This window comes from Martes martes (assembly GCF_963455335.1).
Source record: "Martes martes genome assembly, chromosome: 2".
Lineage (NCBI taxonomy): Eukaryota > Metazoa > Chordata > Mammalia > Carnivora > Mustelidae > Martes > Martes martes.
In genome coordinates, this window is record NC_137889.1 from 68,329,272 (window position 1) to 68,345,973 (window position 16,702).

General features: G+C 48.7%; 1 protein-coding gene across 1 annotated transcript in view; it reads left to right on the forward strand.

Annotated features, from left to right (window-relative positions):
• Positions 1-12,252, forward strand: part of FHIP1A (FHF complex subunit HOOK interacting protein 1A) — a 244,968-nt gene extending 232,716 nt beyond the window's left edge. Inside the window, exons 11-13 of the mRNA XM_080796952.1 lie at positions 3,805-3,983; positions 4,344-4,482; positions 11,088-12,252. Coding sequence (XP_080653078.1) covers positions 3,805-3,983; positions 4,344-4,482; positions 11,088-11,341 — 572 coding nt within the window. The 3' untranslated portion in view covers positions 11,342-12,252. The remainder of the gene's footprint in view (positions 1-3,804; positions 3,984-4,343; positions 4,483-11,087) is intronic.
• The last annotated feature ends 4,450 nt before the right edge of the window (positions 12,253-16,702 follow it).

Here is a 16,702-nt window from a genome sequence, read left to right on the forward strand (position 1 = left end):
ATACCAATATTTTGTATAGGGTACACAGGAGAACCAACACAATGTAATGTTTTTTGATACATAGAGGTAATTTTAACTAAAACTTTGCTTTTTTTCCCCCTCCTTTGAAATTCATTCACAACTTTAGGAAAACATCTTTCCTCCTAACTTTATAGTTTTGCAACTTCTGAGTGTTCTGTAGCAGTAGGCTTAACTTCCATCCCTCCATGGGATCCTGATTTCCCCTGAAATGAATTCACTGCTCAGCAAAATCAAAGCATTCCATTTCATTTATCTAATTACTTTATCTGTGCATTCAGTAACATTTGATTTATCTCCTAATACTTGGCAGGTTCTAGGCAAGATACTAAAGACAGAAAAATGAAGGAATTCCCAGGCTTTCAGAGGAGGCACTGACAAAGAACTGTACTCACTTAGAAATGCATTATTAGTGATTGTCTGCCACTCTCTAGGGGACCCCCGAGGGGGGGGGAATGGGGAAGACTTCCCGGAGAAGGGGCACAAATGGCGGACAGGACCTACCAGGTACAAATGGCCCGGAAGGATTGCCCTGGGCAGAGGAGACAAGGGTCAGAAGAGGAAGGAGCCCGGCCATATGTGCATGGGTGTGTCATGCAAGGCAGTGAGGTATTTGAGACAGAAAGCTCTGGAAGTGAGATGGGGCTGGCGGTAGGGAAGTCTTTGGGCTAAGCTGAGTAACCGGCTGTGTGCGGCCTGGGAGTGTTGCAGTTGGCAAGTGATGAGACTGATCTGTGTGTGCAAGGCCACCTGGAGCTCACTGCACGGGGTGAGGTTGCTGTCAGAAGAGCAGGTGGGAGGGGCACCTGGGTGGCTCAGTGGGTTAGGGCCTCTGCCTTCGGCTCAGGTCGTGATCCCAGGGTTCTGGGATCAAGCCCCATGTCGGGCTCTCTGCTCAGCGGGGAGCCTGCTTCTCCCTCTCTCTCTCTGCCTGCCTCTCTTCCTACTTGTGATCTCTGCCTGTCAAAATAATTAAATAAAAATCTTAAAAAAAAAAAAAAGAAGAGCAGGTGGGAGATGTTTATCACTGGATCAGAATTCAGAATGCCCTAGTGCTTTGTTCCTGGGAACGTGTCACGGGCTGTATGCACACCTGTGTGCCAAGACATATACACAAAGATGTTCACTGCAGTGTTGTTTATGATAGAAAAAGATTGGAAACAACCCACATGTCCACTAGGAGGAGACCATTTGACTAATGAACCCAAGGCAACCGAATAGCTTGGGGCCTTGAGATGAACGTGACAGGTTGCTCTGTGCTAGAAGGAATGCAGGAGGCAGAGCAGTGTGGGGAGAGTGTTGTCATTTGGTCAGGTAAAACCCCCAAACCAACCAGGACAGACAGACAGACAGACAGACACACACACACACACACACACACACACACACAGGGTGGGGAGTCTGCTTGTCCTAGAAGAGGAGAAGGAGGAGAAATGGGCTGTTCAGCCCTGAACACAGCTGTGGCTTTCTGTGTTGTAGCTGAGTTTTTTCTGATTTTCAGCTGCTTATGAGTTTCCCCTAGCAACTATTTGTTGCTAAGCAGTTTTTTTTAAAGTGCTAGAAATCAAATGAGACTAAAAGGGGAAACTGAAAGGGTTTCACGTATGTTTCTCATTGCACATGGTAAAAAATTGTAATTAATGTCATTAGTGCATTATGACAGTTGCTGGCCTTGACCTAATGATCTGTTGTGCAAGGGAGATGGTGTTGGCACTCACTCTCCACAGGGGGCTGGGTGGATGTCCCTGCCTGAAGGAGCGGCAGACTGGAGCTGGTTTGTCCTGGCCCTGTGCACTCAGCCGCCTTCCTGTGAGCAGGGTGGCCCCGTAGGCTGAGGGTGGCATCGGGCCGTGGGAGGGCAGTCGTGAGCTCACGTCAAAGATGTATTTATGGGAGATTCTGCCCACCTGAAATGACTTAGGTCACCCATCCTTGCTCCCTCTGGAGGAAAACAGAGCCTGAGCCAGGGACTGCAGGGGCATCGGGATGGGGTAAGGGCAGTGGGGGTTGGGATAAGATAGGAAAGGCTGGGCCGAGAAGCGGAGGGCAGCCGCCTTCTCCCTGTCCATCTATCTGGCGAGCTTGAATTGTGACATCTTAAGAAGAGCTAGCAGTGGGGTGCCTGGGTGGCTCAGTGGGTTAAAGCCTCTGCCTTCAGCTCAGGTCATGATCTCAGGGTCCTGGGATCGAGCCCCACATTGGGCTCTCTGCTCAGCAGGGAGCCTGCTTCCTGGCCCCGCTCTCTCCGCCTGCCTCTCTGCCTATCAAATAAATAAATTAAAAAAAAAAAAAAAAAAAAAAAAAGACTTACCAGTGACATTTCTGGGGGTTTTGCTGAAGCCCCATGAAGTTGCTTGCAAAGTGGGATCTAATCCCATTTCTGGCTGCACTGCATTCTACAGAGCCTCCCAGCTGTGTTCTGTGAGCAAGGCCTCTGCCAAGGCTCTCTATTGGAAGAGGTCACTGAACACCCGTGTTGTGCGACGGGACCCGGGAGCTCTGTGCCGTCCCAGAGGTGGGGAAGTTGAGGCTAATGTAAACGCACAAGGGGCTGGTCCCTTTTTTGTTCGAGTCCCCTACAGAAACACCCTCTGTCACGGCAGCGACTGGAGTCTTGCCCTTGTCTGTTACTTGCTTGGACGGGTAAGGATTTAAGATTGGTGTCGCTGTTCCTCGAGGATGGCTTCTGTTTTCTTGTAAAGGGTTTTACTCTCTCACACCACCAAGGCTTCCGAATGAAGCATCTTGTGGTGAAGTATGTTTTTGTTAAACTCATATTAATGTTGGTGACATCTTCACAAGGCACGTTTATTCATCAAGGGCTATGTGCTTTTGTTAGAAATATGCCGTGGTTTCCAGGCACCATCCGTAGCTCTGCTGGGGGAAATACAGAATACTCCTTCATTTTGTTTAATGGATCACTTTTATGGTAAAAATGAAAAACGTCTTGAAGTCATTTGTTAATGCCAGATTAATTTTTTTTGATTTTTCACTGTCTTCAATGAATTCCAACATAAAGCATATTAATTTTCTAGTGATCCAAATTGATCAAAGCTTCTTTTTGCCTAATTATTTCTGAGTGGCTTTTGTAGTCCTATAGCTTTTCTTTCTTGAGGAACCTCTGACACCTCAAACTTTACCTTCCGAAAGTTAGTAAAGTTACGGCCCAGGCCTCATTCAGCCCTGGCTTGTCCCTTCCTCCCGTTCTTCTGCCTTGTGATATTTGATGAGACAGAATCTTTCTCCTGGTACTCACTGGGGACAGACAGTCCCTGCCGATGGCGTACTGTTGATGGTGCTGCTGTTTTGTACCATAATTCTATGTGTTTGCTATTATTTACTAATATAAAGGCTTTTCTGTTACTAAACTGTACATACACACAGCACCCCAGTACGTGCCCTCCTGAGGTGAGGAGCACCGTGTCTTTGAGCTTTGGCAGTCCCCGGAAAGCCAGCAGCAGGACGGAGAAGTAGGTTTTAATTTCTAAAATGAAATTACTTGTCCTCTGGCCTTTGTCAAGGGTTGTGATAATTTCCCAAGTATCTGAGCTGCTCATGGAGTGAAACTAGCAGCTCCCATGCATGTGTGTCTGCTTTCTCTTGCTGGGGGTGGTTTGTTCTGGGTTCTGAGTTGCGTCGGGACATGCTGGGGTGCCCCCTCGGTGGCTGGGTCTGATTTGCACCTGGCAGGCCCGTGGTTTGGAGCCGGCCAAGCGTCTCCTCCACTGTGGGGGCAAGATGTCCCCGGGGCCGGGCCAGCCCTGAGGCCGCACGCTCTTCCCCCAGGCCCCTTCATCAGCGTGGTCCTGTCGAAGCTGGAGAACATGCTGGAGAACTCTCTCCACGTTAATTTGCTGCTCATCGGGATCATCACCCAGCTGGCCAGCTACCCCCAGCCGCTCCTGCGCTCCTTTCTGCTCAACACCAACATGGTCTTCCAGCCGAGCGTGCGTTCTCTCTACCAGGTAGGTCGCCGAGCCCACACCCACCCCTGTTGGCGTCACTGGGGCTCGTGAGTGGGGTGCCTCCCTCTTGTCCTCTGGTGTCGGGCTGTTTCTCTCACTTGCCTCCTGTTCTACTTCATTTGCTCTCCTTCCCCGTCCTAGTATGCTGGTTGTGTCAATTATTCGAGACAGATTGCAAAGCCCTGTTGAGTCTGTGGTTTCGAGGGTGCCCCACCACGAACATCCAGGCCGTTATAAGCAAGCAAATGCCTAATATTCTAAAAGTTCCTGTGGCGAGGGCTGCCTCTGAGGGATGCATTGGAAGCCGAGGCTGGAATTCCACTGTGCAGTATTGACATCATTAAGTGTCGTGTGTGACAGGTCCTCGCATCGGTGAAAAACAAGATCGAGCAGTTTGCTTCCGTGGAGAGAGACTTCCCAGGGCTCCTCATACAAGCCCAGCAGTACCTGCTCTTCCGAGTGGACATGTCTGACTTGACCCCCGAGTCACTAACCAAAGGTAAGCCAGGGGGCTCCCCTGGGTCTCTTCTCCAGCTCTTCCTCCACGTCCCCAACCTCTTTCCTGATTGGGGTCTGCAGACGCCGTGCTGACCCCTGGGCCTTCAGAGCCTCTAAATGCGTTTTCCTGTTTACCCGACAGTGAGGGGCCTCCCCCAAGTGTCCTTCCACCTCGAGAGAGATCCCCCCTGCATGCAGCTGGCCTGCTCCTGCTGGGAGGGCTTCATAGGGCTTTGGTCTCCCGCCCCAACGGTGGGTCGGGGAAGGAGTGCTGTGCGCTGTCGCTTGGCTAGAATAAAGACCTTGGCACATGTGGGCCAGCAAGAGGCATTATGGGCACACTCAGAACCATATTTTGGCCGATCCTACCCTGAGGAGGGCATCAGTTCTCTTTATTATGTTTTCAGAGACTCTCAGGCCCCAAATAAATGTGCTTGAGGGCTCTAGAAGGTAGAAACTATTCACCTGGACTTGGGAGAAGTCAAGTTTATGCTCAGCTTATAATTTCCCAGAGTGCCTTTCCATCAGCTCTAGAGGGCTCGGTGGGGGGAGAGCGGTGGTTGGTGCCAAGCAGCAAGCCCGGAGCTGTCCTGCGGGCTGGCCAGGCCAGGGGGCACCTCTGGTTTGCCTTAGTTAAGTGCTGGCTGGGCGGATTTGGTGCCTAGTTGTCTTCTGAGCCTCAGCTTAAGCCAAATAGAGGGCGAACTAGAGATGCCCGGTATTGGGCTGGCTTTTGCTTGTCCCCACACAGACACACCAGCCTTGTGGCAGGTGAACAGTGGGGACCATGGGGCACTGGGTCCCAGGCTAAAGGCATGTGATGAGAAACAAGATTGAGAGTGAGAAGCAGAATGTAACTTGGGGCCAGTTTTAAATCTATAGAGGAAGCTGAAAAGATCCCAGAACTCTAGTGGCTTGACCTTGTCTCTTGACCTTGTCTGCAGCTGTTTGTTCTTGGTCACTGGGCCTCCCTGGGTCCTCCTGTTCCTTGACTTTTAAATGAAGGATTTATTTTCCATCTGCAGCCCTTTCTGGCTGTGAAGAGCCTTCAGAGTATTGCGAGGCAAATCTTGAAAGGAAGGTGGGCCTGGGCCAACTGGAAGATGAGGGGACAGCCTTGAAGATTCAGGCCCCCGGAGAAGAGCAGACCAGGCCAGACCATTCACGGAGAGGAGGAGCCCCCCCATCTCCGTGGAAAAGTGGACTGTGGGCCCCATGTGGCTTCTCCTAGCTCATGGATGGCTAGTCTGTTAGCGATGTTCCTCTTGATTCCAGGGCTTGCTGCGGTCACTCACCCTGGGGGAGTCAGCTTTCGTGCATAACAAACCAGGGCAACAACTCAGTGGCTTTAAAGGACGCCATTCATGGGGCTCCTGAGTCTGTGCACATGGTGACCTGGGGGTTCTGATCGGGGCGGGGGGGCTTGGCGGGTTTTGGCTGGAATTATGTATGTTGCCTTTGGTGGGTGTCTGGGTGTCTGGGATGGCCCCACTCACAGGGGCGGTAGCTGGCTGGGCTGATGGGGATGGTGGGGGTGGAGGTCTGTATTTCTCCTCATCCACGAGGTTAGACAGGGCTCGTCGACATCGTGACTGTAGGGTTGCAAGAACCAGAGCAAGAGTGTACAAAATCTTCTGAGGCTGTGTCTTGGGACCCAAACAAGGTCAAATTTGCTGCATTCTTTCGGCCAAGGCAGGTCATTGGGCGAGCCCAGGTTCAAGAATGGAGCAAACCATCTGCCTCTCGATGGGAAGAACTGTAAGAATTGTGGCCATTTTTGTAGTCGGTGGACAGAAGGTGACACGAGTCTCCTTATATTACACCCCACATCTGCTGTTGTTCATTTGTTAAGTGCTTCCCCAGACAGTTTTATTTTCAAATCGCACTGTGGAGTGGGCCAGGAAGGTACTGTTGGCTTCATTTTCGGATAAGGCAGCTGAAATTAGAGGCCTGGAGTAGTCAGCCGGGGGCACAAAGCTCCGGTGCCCGAGAGTGGCCTGCCCGGCGTGTGGAGCTGAGGGCACAGACGCCGACCGGCTTCCCAGGCTCTCCTTGACGCACGCATTCTGGGTGAAGGGGTGAGGAGTGGTGGGGATTGCTCACACTTGGCGCTCTGTCCTGGCTTCCAATGGTCTCATGACAGTGGCTGCCAGGTAGGTGCCCAGAGGAACTTGAACTCATTCGTGCCACGTGTGGTTATCAAATTAGTCAGCCAGGGTTGACGCTTCCTAAGGTCTGTGACGTTCAGGGGGCTCTGACTCGTGAGAAGCTTCCCTCGGGGAAAAAGACTTTACTTTATGTTCAGGTGAACCTTCCAACTTCATTCAGATTCCCAAAGTGGCCCCTCCTCTCAACTTTAAAAATCTCTAAACTCTCGGAACAAGGGAGTTCTCTGTCCCCTCGCCCAGGGCTGACTACTGAAGCCTTGTGACGTGACTGCCTGGAGGTGAGTTGAATCCGGGAGCGTGCTTGAGAGTTCTGGTAATGGGCCAGATATTGGGGTTCGCACTGTCGGGGAGCTGTGGGCTCTAACACTGTGGATGGGGGGTGAGTGCCAAATGGATTTCTTGCCTCACTTTGAAATCTTGCTAGTATTCATCTTGAGGACCCTCTGTTGCAGCTTTTCAGACCCAGGGCAACATTTGAGAAAACGACTCCCGATTTGGACATTTATTTATACTTCCCTTCTTCCTGCCTTTTTCTTCAGGTGCTTGTCTGTGCTTGTTGAGCCCTGTTAGGATGGGTGGAACCCGGGTGCCCGCAGCCAGAGCTGCTCTGTACCCTGGGCCCTGCGTTCCCTTGGGTTTCTGGCGGCCGTGGGGGAAAATGAGCCTCCTTACTAATGCTTCAAGCAGAAGTACAGGTCCCTGTGTCCCCTGCTCTGGGGTGGGAAGACTTCCAGTGCCGACTGTCATGTTGTCTTCCTCGAGATTGCTGATCTCTGGGGCTCAGCCACTTCCCCTCAAATACTTTCCAAATCTCAGAGGTGGTATTTAGTTGTATTTAGTTCTTTTCAGTGTCCTTTCAGATCTCTGGTTCTGGGGGGGAGGTCAGGTCGGTGGTATTTCCATTGTACAGAAGGGGAAATGGAGATGTTGTATGATCAGTTAGGTGCCTGGTAGGTGAGATCCGTGACTCGGGTCTCCTTGCTGCTGAGCTGAGAGCTTGGTGGCGCTCCGTGACCCATGGAGAGGCCACTCCCATGCTGATCGCACAGCCCTCGGTAAGGGGCTCCTGCAAGTCCTCACTGTGCACGTTCTCGCCTTCAGTAGTGAAGACAGTTTTGATTCTTGGATTTAAGTGGGTAAATGAGCCTTAGTAATGACACTTTTTTTTTTAAGTGGTGACACTTGAATTCATGATCAAGCTAGATAAATGAGCCACAAAAACCCTTTTTGAGGGGAAAAAGAGGAGTGAATGTGAAAGAGAAGATGGAGATGAGGCATATGAACCAGCTCCGGGGAGATTAGGTGGAGGGAAGACCTGATATTGGCCAGTTCCTCCCCTCATTCACTCAGCGAATGTTTATTAGCTTCTACTGTGAGTAAGGAAGCGTGCTGGGGGCCGTGAAGGACACATCACCTATGGGCGCAGCTCTCACAAATCTCAGAGTCTGGTAGAGGACTGAAAACCTAAGAACACAAGGCTAGAGGCAATGCAGGCCTTAGCTGGTTAATACAATGCAGCGTGAGGCCAGCTCAGGGGATGGCCTGTGGGGCAGGAAGCAGGAGTCTCCTGAAGTCAGTGGCAGGTGAATCATTGACGATTGATGGATGACCCATTAAGAGGCCCCTGTGTGTGTTACACCTATTGACTCATTGTGGTTTTTCTTTTTAACCTCTTTTTTTGTTCGTTTATTGAGGCATAATTAACATATAATGTTATGTTAGTTTTACGTGTACAACATTGATTCAGCAATTCTGTGCATTCCTCAGCGCTTACTATGGAACATTTAGTCCCCGTCTGTCACCACACATTATTACAGTGTTATTAACTATACTCCCATGCTTTACTTTTCATCTTTGTGACTTCTTTATTTTATAACAGAAGTTATAGCTATATAAGGGGTACAGAAGTGTGTACCCCTTAATCCCCTTCATCTATTTCCCCTAGCCCCCCATCATCTCTCTTCAGGCAACCACCAGTTTGTTCTCTGTGTTTGAGAGTCTGTTTTGTCTGTTTTTCTTTGTTCATTTTGGTTCTTAAATTTCACATATAAGTGAAATCATACGGCATTTGTCTTTTTCTGTCTAACTTACTTCATAATACCCTCTAGGTTCATCCCTGTTGTGGCAAATGGCAAGAACTCATTCTTTTTTATGGCTAATAATCCATTGTGTGCACACACTCTCACACACACACACACACAACACCTTTATTTTAAATTTTTATTTTTTATTTTTTAAAGATTTTACTATTTGTCAGAGGGAGCAAGCACATAAGCAGGGGGAGCAGCAGGCAGAGGGAGAAGCAGACTCCCCAGTGGGCAGGGAGCCTGATGCGGGACTTGATCCCAGGATCTAGGATCGTGACCTGAGTTGAAGGCAGTCGTTTAACCAAACGAGCCTCCCAGGCACCCCTCACACTACACCTTTACTCATTCATCCATCAGTGGACATTTAGGTTAACTTCTATATCTTGGCTATTGTAAATAATGCTGCAGTGAACATACGGGTGCACATATCTTTTCAAGTTAGTGTTTTTGTTTTCTTTGAATAAATACCCCAAAGTGGACTTACTGGATCATATGGCATTTCTATTTTTAAATTTGAGGAAGCTCCATACTGTTTCCCACAGTGGCTGCACCAGTTTGCATTCCCACCAACAGTGCACGAGGGTTCCTTTTTCTCCACATCCTCACCAACACTTGTTACTTTTCATCTGATTCTAGCCATGCTGACAGGTGTAAAGTGATGGTTCATCATGGTCTCGTTATTTCAGGTCTTCTGCCAACATTTAATTGGATTATTTGTGTTTTTGGTGTTGAGTTGCTTATTGACTCATTGAATCCTTAAAGCAACTCTGTGAGCTTTTGACACCTGAGGACATCAAAATACAGAGAGGTAAAGCATCCTCCCTACTGTCGCTCAGCCAGTGAGCAGCAGAGTCTGTGCCCTTTTTAGCCACCACCGGTAAGCTGTAGAAGTGCAGAGATACAGGGGAGGTAATTCCACGAGTGGAATCCTGGCCTGGAACTACTGCCCACGAGTCCCACTGTGTGCTGTACTCCAGGCCAGCTTCCTTCGTGAGCTTTGCTGGGCCCTTTGAAGAGCTGCGGTGCTGGGGGCTGGCAAGGGGGTGGTCTCCAAGGTGGGAAGCATATGTCGGTGGCGTCAACACTTTTGTCCTCTGTGGTCGGGACGTGTTGTGGGTTTCCACTAAAAGGTAGCAGCGGACCGATTCTCAGCAACTCTTCCAGTTCTTTATGGCATGAACTGTGATAAACTTTAATCTAAAAGATATTTAAAGCAGTAAAGCAGAGGAGTTTTTTTTTTTTTTAGCACTAAAGACTATAGGAGTGAGATGTGGAAAGTACTATAAATGTCAAGAATTTTTAGTACTGTAGTTAAGCAACACTCAGAGTGTTGAAAAATGGGACTGAATTCTAAAAAGCAGCCAAAATAATGAAGAACTTGAATGTAATGATTTATAAAGAGTGGTGAGACTGTTTGAATAGGGGCAGAAGGAGGCATAAATAATTCCTATAAATATATGAAGCGCTGGAGATATTTAAGAATTAAGGAGTCAGAAAGTCGAACCATTTTAATTAGTAAAACTGATTTGATATGGAAATGCAAGTCATCTGAATACGTTCAAGTTTGGGCTCATCTCATCTCAGACCCGGGTTACTGAAACTGAGATGGAAACCCCTGGAAACTTTTCTTAAACGGAGGCTTCCAAGCCACGTGCTGCCACTAGATAGATGCCCACAGTTATGCAAAGTTCCTGGTCTGGTTGGTCTTACCAGCACCCAACCTCCTCTCCGCTATTTCCAACCTTTAAAAGGCTTTTTCCATTCTCTCCTCCAAAAAGGCCTGGAGGTCCTGGCCTCGAGAAACCGGGGTCCTGAGGGTCCTCGCGGCCCGAGCTGTAGTGAGCTCCCAGAGGCATCCTCCACCCAGCATGTCTCGGGCAGCTGTGCTGTGTGATCAGGGCTTGACGGGTAATGGTAGGATGGTTCCCCCCAGTACCAGGAGATTGGCAAGAGCAGGTAGAGCTTCGGGACTCCCCCAGTCACATGTAGTGAGCAAAGTCTTCCTCCAGTTGATGCAGTGACATTGTGTTTTCCCTTCGCCGTGACCTGGGCATGGAGGGCTCCTAATCAGCCTATTTGCTTGCCACAATTCCCGTATGAAGTTTCTTGCACAGGATTCGGGATGAAACTCTTGCATCACATGCCCCATGCTGGAGGTTATCTGCTGGGCAAGTGTGTGTGCTGCAGGGTGGATGGGATGTGCACTCGAGGGCTGTGTCTTGAGACTTGAGTGACAGGGACCGAAGCCACAACCAGACAGCGCACCAGCTCCCCAACCCCCAGCTTCACTGGAGAGGGCGGACCTAAAGAACCAGGGAGCGTCACCATGTCCGTTTTCTTTCTGGTTTCAGATCCCATTCAGGATGCTTCCAGGACAGGAATCGGCAAGAACCTTTTGGATGGTCCCCCAAGAGTGCTTCAGCCCTTCCTGACAAACAGAGCCAAGGTGGCTGGGGTGCCCCCAAGCTTGCCTCTGCCAGTGAGGAACACCATGCTGGCTGCTGCCCTCTTCCCCGAGTTCCTCAAGGAACTGGCTGCCTTGGCCCAGGAACACTCCATTCTGTGCTACAAGATCCTGGGTGACTTTGAGGACTCCTGTTGTTAGCTTTCTTTTTTTTTTTTTTAATAGAGGTTCTTGTTTTTTAAGGTTTTAGTGTCTTGACTGAATGTTAAATGCAAAGCTGCTTACAGAAATTTCTACTTTGATATTTCCTGACAATACTTGATTTGCAGGGAGGGCGATTTTCTGTCTACCTCCTCTCTCTCTAGCCGGGTCTTTCCACCTTCTGTAGAATGTAAGTCTCATAAGCTGGTGGCTCCTTTGGCAGGTTATCTTTCTTCCCCCTCAAGATTTTCGGTTGTTATCCTCCCATCCCGGTGAGTCACTCCTCTTGCAGCTGAGATCACACTAAGCAAAAACTGGGGTTTAGTGGCTTCTGGAAGTACCCCATGTCAGAAGGCTAATAAGCTCTTCCACAGCAGTGAAGACGGCCCATCTCCACTGCCTTCTGCATCTGGGCTCCATTTTATAAAAGGGAAGAATGAAGATGGAGCCCCTCTCGCCTCCATCATGCAAGCACATAGCTTCCATCCCTTTGCATTCTCCTTCCAAGGTTTGCACTCTGCCCAACACGTTGCCTTACGGTGCAGGCAAACCCACTGGTCTCAGCTCTCTGCTGGGAAGTCAGATGGAGTTGCAGAGAATTTGGAACGCGGGGAGACTTTCTTGTTGCTTGAGAGCTTCCTTTAATCCGTGTATCACTACCTAAACACTGGAAACAGCCTTATTTTAGTAAGATTTGCACAAAATGAAATATACTTATGCAAACTGTTACATTGGTTTTTAGAAGTCTGATCTGATGAAGAAAGTATTTTTTAAGTGTTTTCTGAAAGGAAAACAGATGAACTGGTGAAGCTGTTTCACAGGGGGCTTTTTGGTGGGGGGGGTCAGCGGGAGTATGAAGTGGGGGGAAAAGGATAAAGGTAAACTAGATGCAACCTGTAAAAACACTGGCAATTGTTTTAGATTCTGTTCACGTCCTCTCCCGTGTTGCACTTTGCAGAGAAACAGGAACCGGACGGCCACTCTGGGACCTGGGATGTGAGTGTGGACAGGTCACGGGGAGCCCTGCAAAGCCCAGTGCCTGCCGGTGACTCACTGCATGCGGCAGTGCTGCCTTCTGAGTAATGGGGTTCATTAGAAGGTCCCAACATGATGCATTAGTGCCTCTGTGCTGCTTGGCTGCCTGCGCCAAGAGGTGCAATTATGCTTAGCACCGGTCTCCTTAAGCCACCAAAATAACCGTGCGTTAAAGATGAGACCATAAACAGCTGATGTCTGTGGATATTCAGCGCCGCCCCCTACTTTGGGCAGGTGAGAAGCACAAAACAAGGGTGATGGGCCTCCCTGTTGGGAGGGAAACTGGAAGCCCCAGCTCTCCTTTTTTTTTTTTTTTTTTTTGGTGGGCGGGTCTGCCTGGGGGCAGCCCTAGGTGTGGTGCCAGGAGTGTAGGTCTGGGCTTAATCAGGCCCCTGGCAGAGGAGGGGGGGCGCAGAATCACATCTGAGACCCTGCAGGGCAGAGACTGCTGCCCTTCTGCCTTGTGTGGATCTTGGAACAGCTCTGTGTAGAGAGAGAGCCAGCCCATGGAATGAGGACCCCAGGAGACCTGGTCTGGGCTAGGCGAATTTTACCAGCCAGCCTCCCAGTGCTTCCCAGTCCAAGCAAGAAACCAAAGATGTCCGCTTCTGGCTTCACATCTGTCTGTCTTAAAAAATGGTCTGCCCCGCTGTGGTCCGCAGTGGGAAAGTCTGTGGCCCAAAAGACTGGCCTGTTTGTGGCTTCCTGGCACTTACTGGTACTGGCAAACCTCCAGCTCTCCCCTGGAAAAGAAGGTGACTTAAGGTAGAGAAGAAGGGACAGGAAGATGGAATTTAAGCTGTAATTTATTTTCCTCTAGCTTTGTTTTGCACAAGTGTTTATCTTCCAGTTTGGACATACCAGGTACGTAAAATGCAAACATCATACCTGGAAAAGTGTATTTCTTAACTTTTTGATGTGATGCACACCTGTCTCCCTTATCTGGTGTTGGCATTGATTCTTCTTCAGTCTGCGTTGCTTTATTATAGAACACCACAGCCTCGTGTAGAAGGTGCCCTTTTAGGAAAGAGATGGCTTTTGTGCCTCCTAGCATTTTTTAAAATAGGTACTGAACTAGACTTACCTTAAAGGAGGACAGGGATGACCAGTGTCTGGGGTGGGAGGCAGGAAAATTAAGTCCTGCGTGGTGTGTGGGGGGGTGGGGGTTCGCTGGTAGCAAACTCACATGATAACCCTATTTGGAGTTGGGGACTAGTTCATCTTTCTGAATCCAGTATAGGCTTCCTCCAGAGTATTGTGTTCAGGGGTTTTCAAAATGAAGTCAGAAATGTGACCGGGAAATACATTATGGAGACCTGGAAAACCCCACACGGTCAAGGGAAATGATCAGGTGGCTTAGCTGAGGATGGTTCAGGGAATGGTGTGGACATAAAAGGAGAAACAGCAGAGTCCTGAGGCTGTAAATAGGAGAAGGACAAATCCTGAGGGGTTCGGAGGAAAGAGCTTTGATCTAGACAGATTTGAAGATACTGTACAGCAGGTGGGTGATGATGGGAATGCCTTGGTGGGAAAAAAATAATGTAAGGAAGTAGAATATTCCAACCAAGGTAATAGGCGAGGCCCTTAGAAATTTGTTTTTTGTCACGTGTTTGGGAAAAATTTGTAAAGATACTGGCATGCTTTAAAAAGCGGTCATGTTCTCCATGTGGCCGGCTCCCCGTCAGACCCTGTGCTACTTGCTGGAGGGCACAGTTTTGCCGCAGCCCTGAGGTTGGCGTCGCTGTGTCTAGCGTGATGCTCCTGGGCAGCAAAAGCAACTGGAAGGTTCCTGGAACCTCACACATAAATTTCAATTCATAATGCTGGGTCTGAGGTAAAGTTCTAGATAGAGTGAATTTTATGATTCAGAGTATATGCGAGCAATGGGATATTTAAAATTGATTTTTGGAAATGACCAAGTAAATGTTTTTAAAATTTCAAGCAAAGAAATTCCAGGTGAGTTTAGCCTAAAATACAGTTTCTTGGAGGATACATTACAATTCCTCAGCCATGAAATGGGGATGCTGGAGTAACCAGTTAAAGAGATGTGATTTTCGTTATCAATAGATAACTTCCTTTCCTCAGTATTTAGAGGAATCATGAAACTGCTGCCCTTTTGCCTTGTACTGTCTTGGAAAATAATTTGATGTATTGATGGGTTGGAACTGAGGTCTCTATCGTGTGTAGGGAGGGCGCGTTCAGGTCTTTCTTGGGTTCCCAGGAGTACCTTTGTGGCTAGTGGCTTTGATTTATATCAGATGTAGTTGATTTCTAAGCCACTGAGACCTCGTGGAGCCATGGTGTTGTCAGGAGAGTGTCCTCTAGGGAACAGGCTCCAAAAACAGGACACGAGAGTATTTGGGTTGCCTGTTCCATTTGGGCAGCCAGTGGTACTCAGGGTGGAAAGCTGTTTTGACGTCTCTGAATGCGCTTGGTTGCCGTGGTCATGTTGGGTTGACGTCCAGCTCTGTTCTGAGGTGCGGGCTTGTGGAAGGGCTGCGCATTCTCAGTCCGGATCCGTGTGCCTAGGTCACTCTCGGGAGAGAGGGGCTGCATGGGGGGCGGGGGTGGAGGCCGTGGCACAGGTGTTATGGGAAGTGTGTCCAGCATAAGCTCCGGTTCTCATTTAAGGGCAGCTCGGATTAATTGCTAATTACCGGCCCTGCATTTATTGACATGGCTCTCAAGCTTGCCATTTTTATGAAACATTCTATTGCAGAACAGCTATTCCTGCACGTGCTCCTTTAGGTCAGTGGCAGGGGCCGGCGTACCTGTGGCTTGCTGTGAATCTCAGCCAGCTCTGCAGTGTTGGCTTTTCCTGGAAGCTGTGGTCCTCTGGCAACTGGGGCCACCTCCGCTCTCAGTCACTGAGAAGATCCTCGCAGGTCCCTTCCCGCTTCAGCCCTCATTCTGTCAACCACACAGCCCTTGCTGTCCATCAGATCACAGCCTAACACAGAACACTGTAGAACCGGTTTCTACTCCAGCCTTAAATCACATCATCGAGGAAGCATTTTTAGAGAATGGAGTTGATTCTTTTTTCCCTCTAAACCTGATTTAGAGCAAGCTCTTTGGAAGACTAAGAGTTGTTTTGGGCTAATTTTGCCTCAGTGAATCCTATGTTCAGGCGTTTGTTAGGCCATTACTTGTTTCAGAGAACAGATTACCCTGGCGGCTCATTAACTGGATAAACATGGCGTTAGTGAAAGTCTTTTGGTGAGGTTCTGTGGGGAGGAAGATGGGGACGGGGCGGGGGAAGCCTTTAGTTCCTTGGTGCCTGTACTTAGGATCCTAAGAAAGATGATGATTTTAGCTAGGACTGACCCTTCCCATCCCATTGGGTCGTTGTGTATTTTGTTCCTGTCTCATGACATGTGAGTATACCTAACTCACTGTCAGCCACGCAAGTTACCAGACCACCCATAGGCATGGTCGGTATGCGTTCGATGTGTCATTCAGGCATCTTTTGGGGAGCTTAAATTTACTATGTCATTTCAGAACCTGACAAGGGTGATGGAAGCTCTTGGGCCAGATTATAAATTTCACGGAGCTGAGGCTGCAAAAGTCCGTGCTTCTGAGTGTGTCCGCTGACTTTTTATTGGGACAAGTCTGCAAAAGACCTGTAACAAGGCCCCTTTCTGCCCTGGAGATAGTTTTAAGAGGGAATTTGGTGTGGATCTTAAATGATTTTTGCTAAATTGTTTGACTAAGGGAGGCAATGAGACAGAATTTCAATCAGATTCTATCCATCTCTCACTTAAGGGTCAGGCACGTTCACAAATAACCCATGAATACATTTGTCTAAGATCTGCCAGAGAAGCACGGTGGCCATTTCTGTGCTGCTCCTGGTACTGGGTAAATAACGTGGCCTTTGAGACAGACTCAGTGTGTGTTTTTTTTCTCAAGAGTCACTATGTAGAATCCTTGAAATGATGCAGCACATTCAATAGAAATGAGAAAGATGATATGAATTGTGGGTCATTCCCATAAGCTGTGTATTGAGTTAATCAACTCAAAGCTCTAGGAGGGTGTGTACTTTCACACACAATGGAAAAAGGAATGGCCTTTTTCCATTCCATTGCCTTATTCCAGATTAGCAATAATTACAAAAGTGTACATGTGTAAGCTCAGCTAAAACTTGCTAAACTTGGTATAAATAACAATTAGCTTCCTCTTCCTGGGGCATGAATACTTTGATAGTGAGAGAAGTTCACCTTGATACATAAGCCTGGACAGAGTCAAGAAGCTCCTTCCCAGACCCAGATGTCCAGAATTTAAAAACCTACTTGTTGGCAGCACCAACCTCTCATACCAAAAGTCCCCACG